Here is an 18263-nt window from a genome sequence, read left to right as displayed (position 1 = left end):
CTCACTGCGTACCCAGGGGACCAGATGCCAGATATTTGAGGCTGCTCTCTGGGGCTCCCGTCTGCCAGGCAGGAGGCCCCAAGGTGCCAGGGCAGCCTCCCGTGGCCATCTCATGCTGGCAAGGCTTCCTCTGTCCTCGGGGACCGTAGATTGTGCTGTAAATATTGCCAAAAGCCTGGAGCTGACAGGCGCCTGCCTCAGGTTTGGTCCAGAGAGCTTCTGGCTACAGATTCCAGGTCTGCAAGCCGACTGCCCTGACAGGCTGGCAGGGACTCAGGCTGAGGGCTCCCACCAGAAGGCAGGGGCGGTGGGAGAGAACAGGACTTAAGTTTTGACATACCTATTGCCTTCTGTGCACTTCAGCCACTGCCCGCCCACACACTGACAGATACCCATCTACCTGCCCTTCCACCCACCCACCCCACCTATCCACACACAATCTGTTTATTATCCACTCATCAACCATATCCGTCCATCAGCCCACTTATCCATCCCTATTCCCATAAGTCTATTCATCTACATATCTACCCAGACCCCACGGAGAACTTTTGCCCACTCATCCATCTATTGGTTTAGCTGTTCATCGAACCATTGATCCACACACCCACCCATTGTTCCACCATCCACTCTTTTTTTTTTTTCGAGACAGGGTCTCTCTGTGTAGCCTTGGCTGTCGGGAACTCATTTTGTAGACCAGGCTGGTCTCGAACTCACAACAATCCACCTGCCTCTGCCTCCTGAGTGCTGGGATTAAAGGCGTGCGCCACCACGCCTGGCTTCCTTCATCCTCTTTCACTCACCTGCTTAACTGATATCTAGTCTCCTCCTCCTCCTCCCCCTCCTCCTCCCTTTCCTCCTCCTCCCCTTCCCCCTCCTCCTCCTCCTTCTCCTCCTCCTCCTTTTCCAAGACAGGGTTTCTCTGTGTAGCCCTGGCTGTCCTGGACTCACTTTGTAGATCAGGCTGGCCTTAAACTTGCAGTGATCCACCTGCCTCTGCCTCCCAAGTACTGGGATCAAAGGCGTGTGCCATCAAGCCTAGACATCTATTCTTTATTAAGATTTATTTTCTTGCCAGGCACAGTGGCTCATGGCTGTAATCCCAGCTGTGCTCACTGGGATCCACTGAGAAGGAATGGCCGTGCTCACTGGGATCCAGAGGAGTGCTTGAACCAGAGCCTGCACTGGGCTTAGAGAAACCCATCCTTTCTTGTTCAAGCACCCTAGGATGTTGTAGTCAGGACGCCCTGCCAGCTTTCACTGAGTCCTCTTGGCCCACAGGGGCTGCTGGGTAAAGAGGACAGGACAGCAAAGTCCACCCAGCCAGGGAAGGAGGACAGGACGGCACAGTCCACCCAGTGAGACGGGGAAGGAGGACAGGACGGCACAGTCCACCCAGTGAGACGACGGGGAAGGAGGACAGGACGGCACAGTCCACCCAGTGAGACGATGGGGAAGGAGGACAGGACGGCACAGTCCACCCAGTGAGACGGGGAAGGAGGACAGGACGGCACAGTCCACCCAGTGAGACGGGGAAGGAGGACAGGACGGCACAGTCCACCCAGTGAGACGGGGAAGGAGGACAGGACGGCACAGTCCACCCAGTGAGACGGGGAAGGAGGACAGGACGGCACAGTCCACCCAGTGAGACGACGGGGAAGGAGGACAGGACGGCACAGTCCACCAGTGAGACGGGGAAGGAGGACAGGACGGCACAGTCCACCCAGTGAGACGACGGGGAAGGAGGACAGGACGGCACAGTCCACCCAGTGAGACGGGGAAGGAGGACAGGACGGCACAGTCCACCCAGTGAGACGACGGGGAAGGAGGACAGGACGGCACAGTCCACCCAGTGAGACGACGGGGAAGGAGGACAGGACGGCACAGTCCACCCAGTGAGACGACGGGGAAGGAGGACAGGACGGCACAGTCCACCCAGTGAGACGACGGGGAAGGAGGACAGGACGGCACAGTCCACCCAGTGAGACGACGGGGAAGGAGGACAGGACGGCACAGTCCACCCAGTGAGACGGAGAAGGAGGACAGGACGGCACAGTCCACCCAGTGAGACGACGGGGAAGGAGGACAGGACGGCACAGTCCACCCAGTGAGACGACGGGGAAGGAGGACAGGACGGCACAGTCCACCCAGTGAGACGACGGGAAGGAGGACAGGACGGCACAGTCCACCCAGTGAGACGGAGAAGGAGGACAGGACGGCACAGTCCACCCAGTGAGACGACGGGGAAGGAGGACAGGACGGCACAGTCCACCCAGTGAGACGGGGAAGGAGGACAGGACGGCACAGTCCACCCAGTGAGACGACGGGGAAGGAGGACAGGACGGCACAGTCCACCCAGTGAGACGGGGAAGGAGGACAGGACGGCACAGTCCACCCAGTGAGACGGGGAAGGAGGACAGGACGGCACAGTCCACCCAGTGAGACGGGGAAGGAGGACAGGACGGCACAGTCCACCCAGTGAGACGACGGGGAAGGAGGACAGGACGGCACAGTCCACCCAGTGAGACGACGGGGAAGGAGGACAGGACGGCACAGTCCACCCAGTGAGATGACGGGGAAGGAGGACAGGACGGCACAGTCCACCCAGTGAGACGGGGAAGGAGGACAGGACGGCACAGTCCACCCAGTGAGACGGGGAAGGAGGACAGGACGGCACAGTCCACCCAGTGAGACGACGGGGAAGGAGGACAGGACGGCACAGTCCACCCAGTGAGACGACGGGGAAGGAGGACAGGACGGCACAGTCCACCCAGTGAGACGGGGAAGGAGGACAGGACGGCACAGTCCACCCAGTGAAACTGGCTAGCAAGCCTCTACTCTTATGTCATCTCCAACTGTAAGACTATGAGAAAGAAAAAAAGATTAAACAAAATAAATAAAAGCTGGGTGTGGTGGCTCACGCCTTTAATGCCAGCACTTGGGAGGCAGACGCAGGTGAATTGCTGTGAGTTCGAGGCCAGCCTGGTCTACAAAGTGAGTCCAGGACGGTCAGGGCTACACAGTGAGACCGTGTCTTGAAGAAAAAAAAAAAAAAAAGACTATGAGAAAATATTCTCCTTGTGTGAGCTTGGGCACAATTTCTGTCTTTCTGTTTCTTCGTCTGTCTCTGTCAGTCTCTGTCTCTGTCTCTCTCTGCTTTGCAGATTGTTGGGAATAACTATATGCTCAGATAAATATACACGAACTTTGGGCTTTCTTACTTTGTGGTGGTTGTTTATGTTTTTGTTTTTCAAGACAGGGTTTCTCTATGTAACAGGCCTGGCTGTTCTGGACTCGCTCTGTAGACTAGGCTGGCCTCGAACTCAGAGATCCGCCTGCCTCTGCCTCACAAGTGTTGGTATTAAAGGTGTGTACCACCATGCCCGGCTTGGGCTTTCTTACCAAATGAAGAATGTAAAATGGCTATGAATACAGTCACAGATAGATCTATGATGCTGTGATGGATTAGTAATGTCTGCCATGGCATAGTCAGGGTAAATTACCACTGAGAGGTATGTTTCCATTATGTCTGGGACAGGGATATACCTGTGCTTTTTCTCGTCATGTTACAGAGTAAGGAGGCTCCACGCACTCTGAACTTCCATTTCCTTACTTATATGCTTCCAAGGTCACACAGTGACCTTGAGTACATGAGAAGAAAGAGGAAAACAAAGAAAATATGGGTTGGTCTGTATAGCTGGACCAACTGTGACTTAACACATCTGGGGAAACTGAGGCATGAAGAAGAAAAAGATTCACTCAATGGCATTCAGAAAAGTCTGGTTTTTCCATGCACACACTGGGCTTCTCTTTTGAAAATTCATTCATTTTATTTTTATGTAAATGAGTGTTTTGTCTGCATGTTCACTTGTGCACTGTCTACATGCCTGGTGCTTGTGCAAGCCAGAAGAGTGTGTTGAGTTCCCTGGAACTGGAGGTACCGGTTGTTCTGAACACCATGTGTGTGCTGGGAATCAAACCCAGGTCCTCTGTAAGAGCCCTTATTTCCGTGTGTGTGTGTGTGTGTGTGTGTGTGTGTGTGTGTGTGTGTGCGTGCACGCGCGCACGCGCGCGCGCGTGTGCGTGTATGCAGACTCATATATTGTCATGCATATGTAAGCACAATGTTGAAATAAAGGACCAGAGTTTAGGCACCTGACAGACAGCTGGCGCTGAGAGGTAGCATCCCCAGAACAGATTGCACCGTGCTCAGGCCTCAGGACCCAAGAGATTACATGCTTCAAGCTGGGGCATGTAGCTAAGGACAGCAAAGGGGAAAGCGGGGGTCACTAGGGACAGAACAGGAGCCAGCGTTTTTGCTTCTGCAGTGTCCTAGTCTCCGGGAACCTTGAGCTTAGGTTTCTAAAATGCATTCTTTTCTTCTATGTGAGCGAGCGTTTTGCCTGCAGGTGTGCCTGTGCTCGGCTTCGGGCAGTCCGTAGGCCCCTTGGGCTCTTCCTCAATTGCTCTCTACCTTATTCACTGAGACAGAGTCCCCCAGATGAGCCCAGAACGCACCAATACAGCTAGTCTAGCTATTACACAGCTTGCCCCAGGGGTGCTGGCTCTGCTATATTTACGTGGGTTCTGGGGTCCACATGCTGGTCCACAGGCTGAGCTGTGAGCACCTTATCCCCTGAGTCCCTTTAGGCTATGGGCTGACTGGGTGCCTCTGGTTCTGCGATGTCTTAACCAAACCCACCCAGGAGAGACTGTTTGCCTAAATTATTAGCAATCCTCCATTTCCCTCTCTGCCTCCTATTATTCCTTCTCCTCCTGTTTTTTTTGGGGGGAGGGGGTGTTTGTGTGTGCATGTGTATATGTTTGTATGTATGCATTGCATGTGTATGCATGTATGTAACTGCATTTCTGTGTATGTCTACACGTGCATGTAAGCATGTGTGTGTGTGTGTGTGTGTGTGTGTATACATATCACAGACCTTGTGTAGAGGTCAGAGGATAATACTGCAAAGTGCATTGTCTTCTTCTGCCTTTAAATGGTCCTGGGGGTGGAGCTCAGGTGGCCAGGCTTGTACGGAGAGCTCTTTACCTGCTGGGCCTGCTGTCTGTCTGTCTGTGACAGGGTCTCACTTGGTGTCTCCGGCTAGCCTGGAACTCACTCACAGCCAGGTTAGCTTTGCTCCTGGCTTCTGGGACGGGTCAACTTCTGGTCCCAGCCCTGCCTTAGGCACGAGCCTTCTGGGATACTGCTGCTGACTGGTGCAGGAGACTGAGAGCTGTAGGGTCCTGTGGCCCGCTGCTGTGCGGTTGCATTTGTTGTGGTGGTGAGAGAATTGCCTGACGTAGCTGAGATGAGGGCTCCGTCCATGGCTGTTTATCAGAACATCACATGGTATGTGACAGAACTTCCAGAAGGGCCTGGGGCATCATCACACCCTCCAAGGACCTACTTCCTCCAGCTAGACCTCGTCCCCTGAAACTTTCAGAACCTTCCAAAATAGCACCACCAGCAGGAGACCAAGGAATCTGTGGGGAATTGTTCATATTCAAATGGTAACACCTGTTGGGCACCAGCAGCCCACCAGTGCGCCTTGTCCCTTCTTGGTGCATCTATAAAGGTAGATAGAGTTACACCTAACCCCATGGAGGAGAGCTATCCATGATGGGGACTCTTGGCCAAGCTGTGGTTTAGGCTGTTGTCTTCTTTTAATTTTTATATTTATATTTATTTTTGATAATATGTGTATGCGGGTATATGAAGTGCATGTGAGTGCAGTGCCATCAGAGGCCAGAAGAGGGCGCCAGAAACTCTGGAGCTGGAATTAGAGAAGGTTGAGCCTCAAGTCAGGCTCAGTCAGTGTTCACCTCCCATCTTCCCCGTGTTTGTGTTCCTGAAATTCGTGTGTGTGTGTGTGTGTGTGTGTGTGTGTGTGTGTGTGTGTGTGTGTGTGTGTGTGTGTGTGTGTGTGTGTCTGTCTGTCTGTCTGTCTGTCTGTCTGTCTGTCTGTGATGTATAGTATCTGACACTGTATGTATGCACAGGCAGACAAGAGCCACAACGCACGGGTGTTAGGAACTGAACCCCAGTCCTGTGCACTGGCAGCCGGAGTTTTTAACCACTGACCCATCATCCCAGCTGCCTTCCACTTTGACTGAGGCAGTGTCTCTCATGTCCGCTGCTCATGTCTGCTGCCTGGTACAGCAGACTAAGCAGCCTTCAGGCTCCCACGATTCTCCCGTCCCTCCCTTCCATCTTGGAGGAGGCTGTGGCTACAGGTGTTCATCCTGCTGTGCCTTGCTTTACATGGGACCTGGGATGCAAACTCACGTACGTCATCAGGCTCACACAGACTGGGCTTTGCTCACTGAACCACCTCTTTCCCATCACAGGCAGGGGCTAGAGAGAGGCCTCAGGGAGAGGAAGGGCTTGCCACCAAGCCTGATGGCCCAGGTCCGATCGTGGGGACACCATGACAGAAGGAGATGACTGGCTTCTGCAAGTTTCCCTCTGCTCTACACACACACACACACACACACACACACACACACACACACACACGCATGTATACACTCACGGGTGAATTTAATTAATTTATTTTAAATTTTATTTATTTTTTTTTTTGTTGCTTTTTGAGACAGGGTTTCTCTGTATAGCCTTGGCTATCCTGGACTAGCTGTGTAGATCAGGCTGGCCTCAAACTCACAGAGATCCACTGTAAAGGAGTGTGCCACCACCGCCCAACTGAATGTTAATGTTTTTTAAAAGAGGTGTAGAGATGGCTTGGAAGTTAAGAGCACTTTCTGTTCTTGCAGAGGACCCAATTTTCCTTCCCAGCACCTATGTTTGGTGAGTCACCAGTGCCAGGGGATCTGATATATTCAGTCTCTGTCCACACCAGCACTCATGTGTGTAACACACACATACACACACACACATTTTAACATAAAAATAAGTTCAATTTAAAAATCCATGCTGGACATCATGGCGCACGCCTTTAATCCCGGGACTCAGGAGGCAGAGGCAGATGGATCGCTGTGAGTTCGAGGCCAGCCTAGTCTACAAAGCGAGTCCAGGATAGCCGAGGCTACACAGAGAAACTGTCTCGAAAAACCAAAAAAAAAAAAAAAAAAAAAAAAAAATCCATAGTGCAGGTCTTCCCTCTCACACCCCTGTCGTCCGGCTTTGTAAAGGGGGCTTGGTTTCCTTGTGTAAATGGGGAGCCGCACACACTCTGGCTGAGACCACAGCTGTGAGCACCCAGGCCCTCACCGTCACCTCCATGTGTCTGCAGGCATCACCGCCATAGCGTGGAGCCTGGAGGAGAAGCTGCTGGTTGTGGGCACCGAGGACGGCGCCCTGGTCGTGTGGGATGTGGAGGAACAGCAAGTGGTCCACGTTCTGATGGGACACACAGGTGAGGAGTGGGACATGGGGTACCTGCATGCTGTCCCCAGAGCGCCTTCACCCCCACGCTGCCACAGCCCTACGCTGAAGCTCTCGGGGTCACTCTGCCTCAGACAGCCAGAGCTGTGTAACACGCATGGTGGCTGCAAACAAGCTTTTTATTAAAAAAACAAAACAAAAAAATAATTGTTTAAAGCCGGGCGTGGTGGCGCACGCCTTTAATCCTAGCACTCAGGAGGCAGAGGCAGGCAGATCTCTGTGAGTTCGAGGCCAGCCAGGTCTACAAAGTGAGTCCAGGATAGCCAGGGCTACACAGAGAGACCCTGTCTCAAGAAAAAAAAAAAGAAAGAAAAAAATAGTTGTTTAACTTTTGGTTTTGTTTTTGCTTCAAGACAAGGTTTCGCTAAGTAGTTCTGGTTGGCCTAGAATGCTGAGGATCAGGCTAGCCCTGAATTTACAGAGATCTTCCCGTCTGTTCCTCCTGAGTGCTGGGATCAAAGGTGTGCGCCATCATACCCTGTACATGTTTAGATTTTTTTTTTTCAAGACAGGGTTTCTCTGTGTAGCCTTGGCTGTCCTGGACTCACTTTGTAGACCAGGCTAGACTTGAACTCACAGCGATCCACCTGCCTCTGCCTCCTGAGTGCTGGGGTTAAAGGCGTGCGCCACCACGCCCGGCTACATGTTTAGATTTAAAAAACAGGGTTAGAAAGCAGATAAACTGTCCCCAGCTAACCTGCCCTCCTACACTGTGCCCGCCACAGCTGAGGTGAGGTGCGTGCGAGTGTTCGCCCAAGGGACTCTTGCCATCTCTGTGTCAAAGGATCGCACCCTGCGCCTGTGGAGCCTGCTCTCTGGCCAGGAGAAAGTCACCATCTCGGACAGAGGCTCACCAAATCCCACAGGGCCTCAGAGCTGGGACCTCCATGTGGACGAGATAAACAAAGTCATATATGCAACATCTGGCACAAAGGTAACAAACTGGGTTGTCAGAGAGAGAGATGCGAGTGTGTGTGTGTGTGTGTGTGTGTGTGTGTGTGTGTGTGTGTGTGTGTGTAGGGTATAGTACCGCTGAAGAGAAGTTGGTTGTGGTGGCACGCAACTAGAATCCCCAGCACTTGGGAAGCAGAGGTTGGAGGTTTGCTGTGTGTTCCAGGCCATCTTGTTTGTTTGTTTGTAAGGGAGGTGCATTATAACCCTGAGCACCTGCTTATAAATGAATCCCAGCACCTAAGTGTAAGCCAGGCAGGCGGAACCAACTGTGATCCCAGGGCTGGGGTGGCCCGGAGCACACTGGCCACCAGCCCAGCCGAGCAGATGAGCTGCAGGCTGTTGACAGACTCAACAGATGAAGTGAATGGCTTGGGAAGATGTCTCAGCAGGCTTGCCACCACATCTGATGACCCGAATGCAGTCCCCCAAAGTCACAGGATGGAGTGAGATAACACTGGGGGCCTCAATACGTGAGGGCACGTGGCTGGGTGCGCGTGTGCTGCGGCACACACCAAGAAGCCAGAGCACAAGCTAACTATTAGTCAGTTCCTGCAGTCAGTCTTGTTTGCGGGCAAAGTTTCCTGCTGCCGCTGCCACTGCTGCCGCTGCAAACTCCAGGCTGCCTGGCCTGCGAGCTTTCCGAGATTCCATGCCCAGCCCCCAGCTCCCTATGGGATTACAGACATATGCCTCTGCACCCTGCAGTATGTAGGTTCTGCAGATTTGAACTCAGGTTGAATGTACCCGCGGTGTCACGCACTGAGCTGTAACTCTGGAATCCAGACTTTACTTTTGCTTTCTTCTTTAATACCAGGCTATGTTGACATGTGCTGTTTGTGCCTGGGTATGTGTTTACTTTGTGTAGGACTCTTGCATGTGTGTGTGCGTGCATGCGTGTGCCTGCGTGTGTGCATGTGTGCACGCACACGTGTGTCTGTGCATGTGTGCATCTGTGTGTGCATGCATGAAGTGCCCATGGGAGCTGGAAGAGGGTGCCGGACCTGCTGGGGCTGGAGCTGCAGACAGTAACTCTGAAAGAGCAGCTGCCTGTGAGCATCTCTCCAGCCGTTCCTGAGTAGTGGAAAGGTTCTCAGATGACGCTGTTATTTTTTTTCTAGCCGGATTCCACCTGCGTGATATGAATCCTTTCCAATCCATTCAGTGGAGCTTTATGACCTCACTCAGTATACACCCCCACATGCATTTAGAGCCCACATCTCCCAGCGTGTCCGTCCTGTCATTCACAGCCCTGGGTTCTGATAGAGTGATGATAGACTGATAATAGCACACACCTCATTCGGGATGCTCATTCTGGATGCTGAGGCAGGAGGACCAAGAGTTCAAAATATTGTTGGGTCAGCCTGAGCTACATAAGACCCTGTCTCAAAACAAAAACAAAAACAACTCCAGGCATGGTAGCGCCTGCCTGTAATCCCAGTACTCAGGAGGCAGAGGCGGGTAGGTCACTGTGAGTTCAAGGCCAGCCTGGTCTACAAAGTTAGTCCAGGACAGCCAGGGCTACATAGAGAAACCCTGTCTTGAAAAACCAAACAAAAACAAAAACAAAAGCAAGCAAACAAACAAAACACCAAGTGGGCTGGGAAGCTGGGTCAGCGATGGCGCTCTCTGTGAAAGCCCAAGGAACTCAGTGCAGATTCTCAACAGCACACAGAAGCTGCCTGTGCTGGGTGACCTGTCACCATTGCTCAGGCCTAACACATGGAAGCTGCCTGTGCTGGGTGATTTGTCCCCACTGCTCAGGCCTGACACACGGAAGCTGCCTGTGCTGGGTGACCTGTCGCCACTGCTCAGGCCTAACGCAAGGCACATGTAGATACCAGGGTCTCAGCAACCAGCCTCTCCAGTGGGCTGGTGACTCCAGGTTCAGTGAGGGTTGAATCCAGGGCCTTCCGACTCCCTCTGAGAGGGTCTCTTGTTGACTGTGAAGTGCACTAGTTTGTTTGATGAGGTGAGCGGTGGGGGTGGGGTAGCCAGCTGTGACCCTCTGGCTCTGCCTTCCTAGTGCTGGGTGGCAGCAGCCTCTGCAGCTGCCCAGCCTTTACACAGGCCAGGGACCTGCAACCCAGCCCCAGGCTTCCACAGCAGGCGCTGGATCTGCTGCCTGTCTGCCCAGTGCTCAGCGTCTTCTCATTTGTCTTTTGAGACAGGGTCCCATTGTATAGCCTTGCTCTGAACTCATGGCAATCCTCCTGCCTCTGCCTTGAAGAGTGAGGGCTGGCTTTAACATCAATATATTGTTTGTTTGTTTGTTTTGTTTTGTTTTTGTTTTTGTTTTTTGAGACAGGGTTTCTCTGTGTAGCCTTGGCTGTCCTGGACTCACTTTGTAGACCAGGCTGGCCTCGAACTCACAGGGATCCGCCTGCGTCTGCCTCCCGAGTGCTGGGATTAAAGGCGTGCGCCACCACGCCCGGCTAACATCAATATCTTAACATTTATTTGTGGTGTGTGTGTGTGACACATGGAGTTCAGAGGAAAATCCATAGAACCATGTCTTCTTCCAACATGTGGGTCCCAGGGATCAAACTCAGGCCATCTGGCTTGGCTGCAAGCCGCTCTACTTGATGAACCATCTCACAGCCCCCTGCTATCAACATTTTATGTAACAAGGGAGCATTTGTCACAAATAAGACACCAATATTGAGAACTCCTGTCAACTAGACCAGACACTTTTTCTATGGTTATCAATTCTTCTATAATATATGATCCTTTAAAAAACCAAAAAACAAAAAACAGCCAGGCGGTGGTGGCACCCGCCTTTAATCACAGCACTTGGGAGGCCGAGGCAGGTGGATCGCTGTGAGTTCAAGGCCAGGCTGGTCTATCTACATAGTGAGTCCAGGACAGCCAAGGCTACAAAGAGAAACCCTGTCTCAAAAAACCAACCAAACAACCAAACAAAAAACATGCCAGCATTAAAACCAGCTGGCTTTGGTTTTGTTTCTGAGACATTGAGAGCCCTGTAGCACACACTGACTTCTGCCTCAGAGAGATGAGAAAACAGGTGTGTGCTGTAATACCTGGCTCAAAAACGCAATTTTATAACTTACAGAAGAATGTGTACTTGGGTACAGCGACAAGTGATAAATGTTCCAAGCTCCGAGGGAGGCTGGGTGGGTGGATTGCTTGTGTCTGAGTTCAGGGCCAGCCTGGGCAATGCAACAAGACGCCATATGTCAAAACGAAAGAGAGGGTGGGGTACAGGTAAAAACAGCTCTACCTCTTGACTCTGGAAGACTCAGGCAGGCTCTCCTACTTGACAAGCTCCTTTTTTTCCCCCTGAGACAGGGTTTCTCTGTGTAGCCCTGGCTGTCCGGACTCACTTTGTAGACCAGGCTGGCCTCGAACTCACAGCGATCCGCCTGCCTCTGCCTCCTGAGTGCTGGGATTAAAGGTGTGCGCCACCACTGCCTGGCTCTAAACCTCTGCTCTTTTGTTTGTTTTGTTTTGTTTTGAGACAGGGTCTCTTGTAGCTCAGGCTGGCCTTGAGCTTACTATGTGGCTAAGGCTGACCTTGCTCCTCCTGTTGGGGTGACAGGCTTGCACCAGGCTCCCTAGTTTCTGTGTTGGGGGTGGAACCCTGGGCTTCAGCTGCTGGGGGAGTGCTCAGGTCTCCCACTGATGTCAGCAACCCTCTTGCTCTTCATGGCCCCACTAGATCAACGTGTGGGATCTGGAAACGTCGAAGCTGGTTTTCTGTATCTCAGGATATGCCTCTGACCCCTGGGTCCGTGTGGCTGTACTGGCCACCCAGGGTGTGCTGCTTGCCGTGTCCGAGGGTGGCGAGGTCACTCTGTGGAGCTTGACAACGGGAAGGCTGCAGGAGAAACGCCAGCTGTCCTGCATAAAAGAAGAGATAGCCACCTGTGCTGTCCCCATCCACACACAGGCAAGGCTGGCCACTGGCTTTAGCAGCGGCTCCATTGCTGTGGTAAGTGACTTCCCACAGACTGGGAGAGGGCTCAGCCGCCCAGGCAGGACGACCTGAGTTCAGGTGTCCAGCTCCATGTAAAACCCAATTTGGGGGCCCCATGTATATATTCTGGAGCTGGGGAGGCAGTCAGAGGACCCCTGGGCTCCCTGGCCAGCCAGTCCAGTGGAAGTCAGTGAGAGACTCTGCCTGAAAAAAACAAAGTAGAGGCTGGAACAATGGCTCAGCGCTTGAGAGCACTAGGATGCTCTTGCAGAGGACCCAGGTTCAATTCCCAGCACCCACATGGTGGCTAAAAACTGGAACTCCAATTCTAGGGTATCTGATGCCCTCTGCTGGCCTCTGTCGGCATTTCGTGCACATGGTGCATGTCACTGTATAGACATACATACATATAAAATAAAATAGAATAATTAATTAAAAAATAAACTGGAGTGATAGAGGAGAGACACTGAAGTTGACCTCTGACCACCGTGCACGCCTCTCGAACAGTGTACAGGTGTCACAGAGCTTCCGCCTTTGCCTTATTGGCTGCCTGGTTTCCATTTCTGTTGCTGTGATGAAGAGGTTAGCTCTCACCTCCAGGCTGTCGTGGAGGACCAGTAAGGATGGCAGGCACTTAGAGCAGGCCCCAACTTCAATTCCCAGAGCCCAGACTGGGTGACTCACCACCACTGGAGCTCCAGGGGGCCCAGCGCCCTCTTCTGGCACACATAAGCAAAACTCTGAAAAAAAAATTAGCCCGCCTGGTGTGGTGGCCCATGCCTTGCCTTTAATCCCAGCACTCGGGAGGCAGAGGCAGGCAGATTGCTGTGAGTTCGAGGCCAGCCTGGTCTACAAAGTGAGTCCAGGAAAGCAAAGGCTACACAGAAAAGCCCTGTCTCAAAAAAAACAAAAACCAAAACCTAACTCTACCATTGATGTCCCTTGAACAGTCACCACAGGGCTGTCTCACTGCAGGGCTGGCAGTAGTTCCTGCACTGTCCTGTGGACCATCCCCTATGGGCTCATGTGGACCATTCGCCATGTTGAGCACGCTACAAGTGTGTCACTGGGAGTGGGGAGGTGTCAACTACCTCCAGTTCTGGTCTAAGCTCTTTGCTCTCGGGATCTACCAAGAGGGGAGCAAGGCGTAAGGCGCAGGCACAGTGCAGGCAGCACGCCTTCCCCACTGTGAGGGCGTGCAGCCTGAAAGCAGAAGCCAAGACAAGCCCTTCTTCCTCACGTTGTGTGAGTTGGAGCAGTGGTTGGGGGGGCACCCGCTTCCCTTGTTTTAGAACAAATTCCAGCATTCTGGGTGTGGGAAGGTGAACACACTCAGGCACCTGGGTGTGTCTGAAGCCCTGGACACGGATGGTGTGACAGGAGAGGTTATATTAGGAACTGGGAGAGGTGCCACAGCTTGTAATCCTAACACTTGACAGCTCTGTGAGTTCCAGGCCAGCCTGGTCTACACAGTGAGACCCTGCCTCAAGATAATTAAGATAAGATAAGATAAGAAAGGAAGAGATAAATAAAAAAAGATTTGCCCACTGTTGGGAGAGCTGAGATTCCAAACAACAGGTCCAAGATACATCAGTCAGCCATTTTTGGAGACAGGGTCTCATGTAGCCCAGGCTGGCCTCAACTCTCTGTGTAGCCCAGGGTAACCTTGTACTCCTGACCCTCCTGCCTCCACCTCCTCAGGGCTGGCATGACAGCACGGACCATCTGGTCTAGTTTATTCCAAGCCCGTTTCTATCTCACTGAGCTCTGGGGCTCCTTCAGACGCCTGCGCAGTTGCAACCATGTTATCATTACTGTGTGTAATAGCAGTTACCTTGCTAGGGCTGTGCACCCGAAACTGTGCTACACACACACACACACACACACCAGAAACAATGCTACACACACACACACACCAGAAACAATGCTACACACACACACACACACACACACACCGGAAATGGTGCTACACATACACACAAACACACACCAGAAACGGTGCTCACACATACGTACATACACACACACACACACACACACCCTGTAAATGATGCTACACACACACACACACACACACACACACACACACACACACACACACACGAGAAACGATGCTCCCTGCCCCCACACACACTGGAAACGATGCCCCACACACAAACACACCAGAAATGATGCTATACACACACATCCACGCACTGGAAATGATGCTCCCCCATCCCACACACAGTGGAAACGATGCACACACACACACACACACACACACACACACACACAGAGGAAATGGTGCTCTCCATGCACACACACCGGAAACGATGCTATACACACACACACCGGACATCATGCTCCACATACACACACTGGAAACGATGCTCCCCCTGTCCCACACACAGCGGAAATGATGCTCTCTCTCGCTCACACACACACACACACACACACACACACACACACACACACCAGAAACGGTGCTACACACGCACACACCAGAAACGGTGCTACACACACGCGTGCGCGCACCAGAAACGATGCTCTCACACACACACGCACCGGAAATGATGGTGCTACACACATACACACCAGAAACGGTGCTACACACACACACACACATACACCAGAAACAACTATGCTCCCCCACATACACACACCGGAAACGATGCCCACACACACACACACACACACACACACACACACCGGAAACGATGCTCTCACATACACACGCACCGGAAACAATGCTCTCACACACACACACACCCCGGAAATGGTGGTTACACACACACACACACACACACACACACACACACACACACACCGGAAACAACTATGCTCCCCCACATACACACACCGGAAACGATGCCCACACACACACACCGGAAACGGTGCTCTCACACACACACATTAGCCCATCACTCCTAGAGAGGGTAGCCTGATGTTACCTCTTGTCTAGTAGGGAAACGGAGGCACTAGGGCGATCGAGCCAGCTGTGGGGCAAGTCACAGCCCAGCTCGGAGGCCCACGCCTGCGCACTCGCCTGATGCTCACCTTCCACTGCGCAGGTATCCAGCGGAGAAGACAGGCTACTGGAGAAGCTTCCAGAAGCTGTGGGGTTCCTGGTGGCTTCTGAAGACGAGTCCCTTCTTGCAGCAGGTAGCTTTCGTTTCTCACTGAATGCAGAGAAGGGAGGGAAATTTTGTCTGGAGGCTGAGTGAGGTGTGAGTACCTGTCCCCTGCCTCCTGCACTCCGTCTGCCTTTCCAGCTGTGCCACCATTGGGGGAGGGTTCCTTTTTTTTTTTTTCTTCTTTCCCTGAGACAGGGTCTCTCTGTGTAGCCTTGGCTGTCAAGGACTCAGTCTGTAGACCAGGCTGGCCTCGAACTCACAGAGATCCACCTGCCTCTGCCTCCTGAGTGCTGGGATTAAAGGCGTGCGCTTTAGTTTTATAAAACAGTTTTATAGTGTGTGTGTGTGTGTGTGTGTGTGTGTGTGTGTGTGTGTGTGTGTGTGTGTGTGTGTGTGTGTGTAAGGTCCAGAACCAATAGGTTCCCTCCTGGGACTGGAACTTGGGTTGTCAGGTCAGGCAGCCGAAGCTTTTGACCCCTGAGCCATCAGTCGGTGGTCCCTTCTGTCTACTTTGAAATCAGTATTTTTGGCTTCCACGTGAGTGAGAATGAGGCCTGCCTGTCCCCACACCTGACCACTACACCCAACGCGAAGCCATTAGGTCTGTACACGTTCCCACAAAGGACAGGATTAAAGCGACATTCCATCCCCCACCACACACACCTGCCCCAGCTGGGAAGCATGGCTTTTCTAGGACCACCCTTGTGCTGAATGGCGATGGAGACCTTTAATTTGTTAGAAGCTTCACGTCCACAGCTGTGCAGACACCATGCTGGTCTACCCGGACACTTCTGGCCTGGCCACTTCCTGCCATGTGGCCTGTTATTTGCCGTCATAGTCTTAGGCTGGCACCAGCTTCTTCAACCGTGTTCGGTTCCGATGGCGACCTGAGACCCTCTCCCTGGGACCGGAAGTCCCGCCTTTTCCTCTCCTGCCCAGCGATTGGCTGTTCAGCTCTTTATTAATAATGTTCACACAACATGGAGATAGGAGGTGCTTTATAAAAATGACGTGCTGGCCGGGTGTGGTGGCACGCGCCTTTAATCCCAGCCCTTGGGAAGCAGAGGCCAGTGAATCGCTGTGAGTTTGCGGCCAGCCTGGTCTACAGAGTGAGTCCCAGACCACCAAGACTACACAGAGAAACCCTGTCTCAAACAACAACAACAACATGACATGCCAAAGTCCTGCCTGAATCACATCTGCCCTGGCACAGAAATCACCATTTGAATGTACAGGGACAATCCTTACACAGTGCACAAACACATCATTCCAACAATCCATCATACACCGGCAAACACTCCTGTAACTACCACATACGAGACACACCTGTACCCACCACACACCATACACACCTGTACCCGCCACACACCATACACACCTGTACCCACCATACAACCTGTAACCACCCATACACACCTGTACCCACCATACACACCATACACACCTGTACCCACCATACACACCTGTACCCACCATACACAACATACACACCTGTACCCACCATACACCATACCCAACCTGTACCCACCATAACACCATACACAACCTGTACCCACCATACACCATACACACCTGTACCCACCATACACCATACAACACTGTACCACGCCACACCACACCGTACCCAACCACACACCATACACGACCTGTACCACCATACACACCTGTACCACCATACACACCTGTAACCCACCATACCAACCTGTCCCACCATACACAACCTGGTACCCACCATACACCAGTACACACCGTGTACCCACCATACACCATACACACCTGTACCCACCATACACACCTGTACCACCATACACCATACACACCTGTACCCACCATACACACCTGTACCCACCATACACCATACACACCTGTACCCACCATACACCATACACACCTGTACCCACCACACACCATACACACCTGTACCCACCACACACCATACACACCTGTACCCACCATACACCATACACACCTGTACCCACCATACACACCTGTACCCACCATACACACCTGTACCCACCATACACCATACACACCTGTACCCACCATACACACCTGTACCCACCATACACCATACACACCTGTACCCACCACACACCATACACACCTGTACCCACCATACACACCTGTACCCGCCACACACCATACACACCTGTACCCACCATACACCATACACACCTGTACCCGCCACACACCATACACACCTGTACCCACCATACACACCTGTACCCACCATACACCATACACACCTGTACCCACCATACACACCTGTACCCGCCACACACCATACACACCTGTACCCACCATACACACCTGTACCCACCATACACACCTGTACCCACCACACACCATACACACCTGTACCCACCATACACACCTGTACCCACCATACACACCTGTACCCACCACACAACCATACACACCTGTACCCACCAGACACACCTGTACCCACCACACAAACAACACCTGTACCCACCATACACACCTGTACCCACCATACACACCTGTACCCACCACACCACCTACACACCTGTACCCACCATACACACCTGTACCCACCACACACCATACACACCTGTACCCACCATACACACCTGTACCCACCACACACCATACACACCTGTACCCACCATACACACCTGTACCCACCATACACACCTGTACCCACCACACACCATACACACCTGTACCACCATACACACATGTACCCACCACACACCATACACACCTGTACCCACCATACACACCTGTACCACCCACCATACACACCTGTACCCACCATACACCATACACACCGTACCCACCATACACACCTGTACCCGCCACACACCATACACACCTGTACCCACCATACACACCTGTA

General features: G+C 52.5%; 1 protein-coding gene across 1 annotated transcript in view; it reads left to right on the top strand.

Moving 5' to 3' along the window:
* Nwd1 (NACHT and WD repeat domain containing 1) overlaps positions 1–18263 on the top strand; it is a 41451-nt gene that overhangs the window by 5068 nt on the left and 18120 nt on the right. The window contains exons 3-5 of the mRNA XM_051169832.1: positions 7251–7373; positions 8128–8336; positions 12033–12348. Coding sequence (XP_051025789.1) covers positions 7251–7373; positions 8128–8336; positions 12033–12348 — 648 coding nt within the window. The remainder of the gene's footprint in view (positions 1–7250; positions 7374–8127; positions 8337–12032; positions 12349–18263) is intronic.

This window comes from Acomys russatus, chromosome 27 (assembly GCF_903995435.1).
Source record: "Acomys russatus chromosome 27, mAcoRus1.1, whole genome shotgun sequence".
Classification (NCBI taxonomy): Eukaryota; Metazoa; Chordata; class Mammalia; order Rodentia; family Muridae; genus Acomys; species Acomys russatus.
Note: the sequence above shows the minus strand (reverse complement) of the source record. Positions and strands in the feature narration are given on the sequence as shown.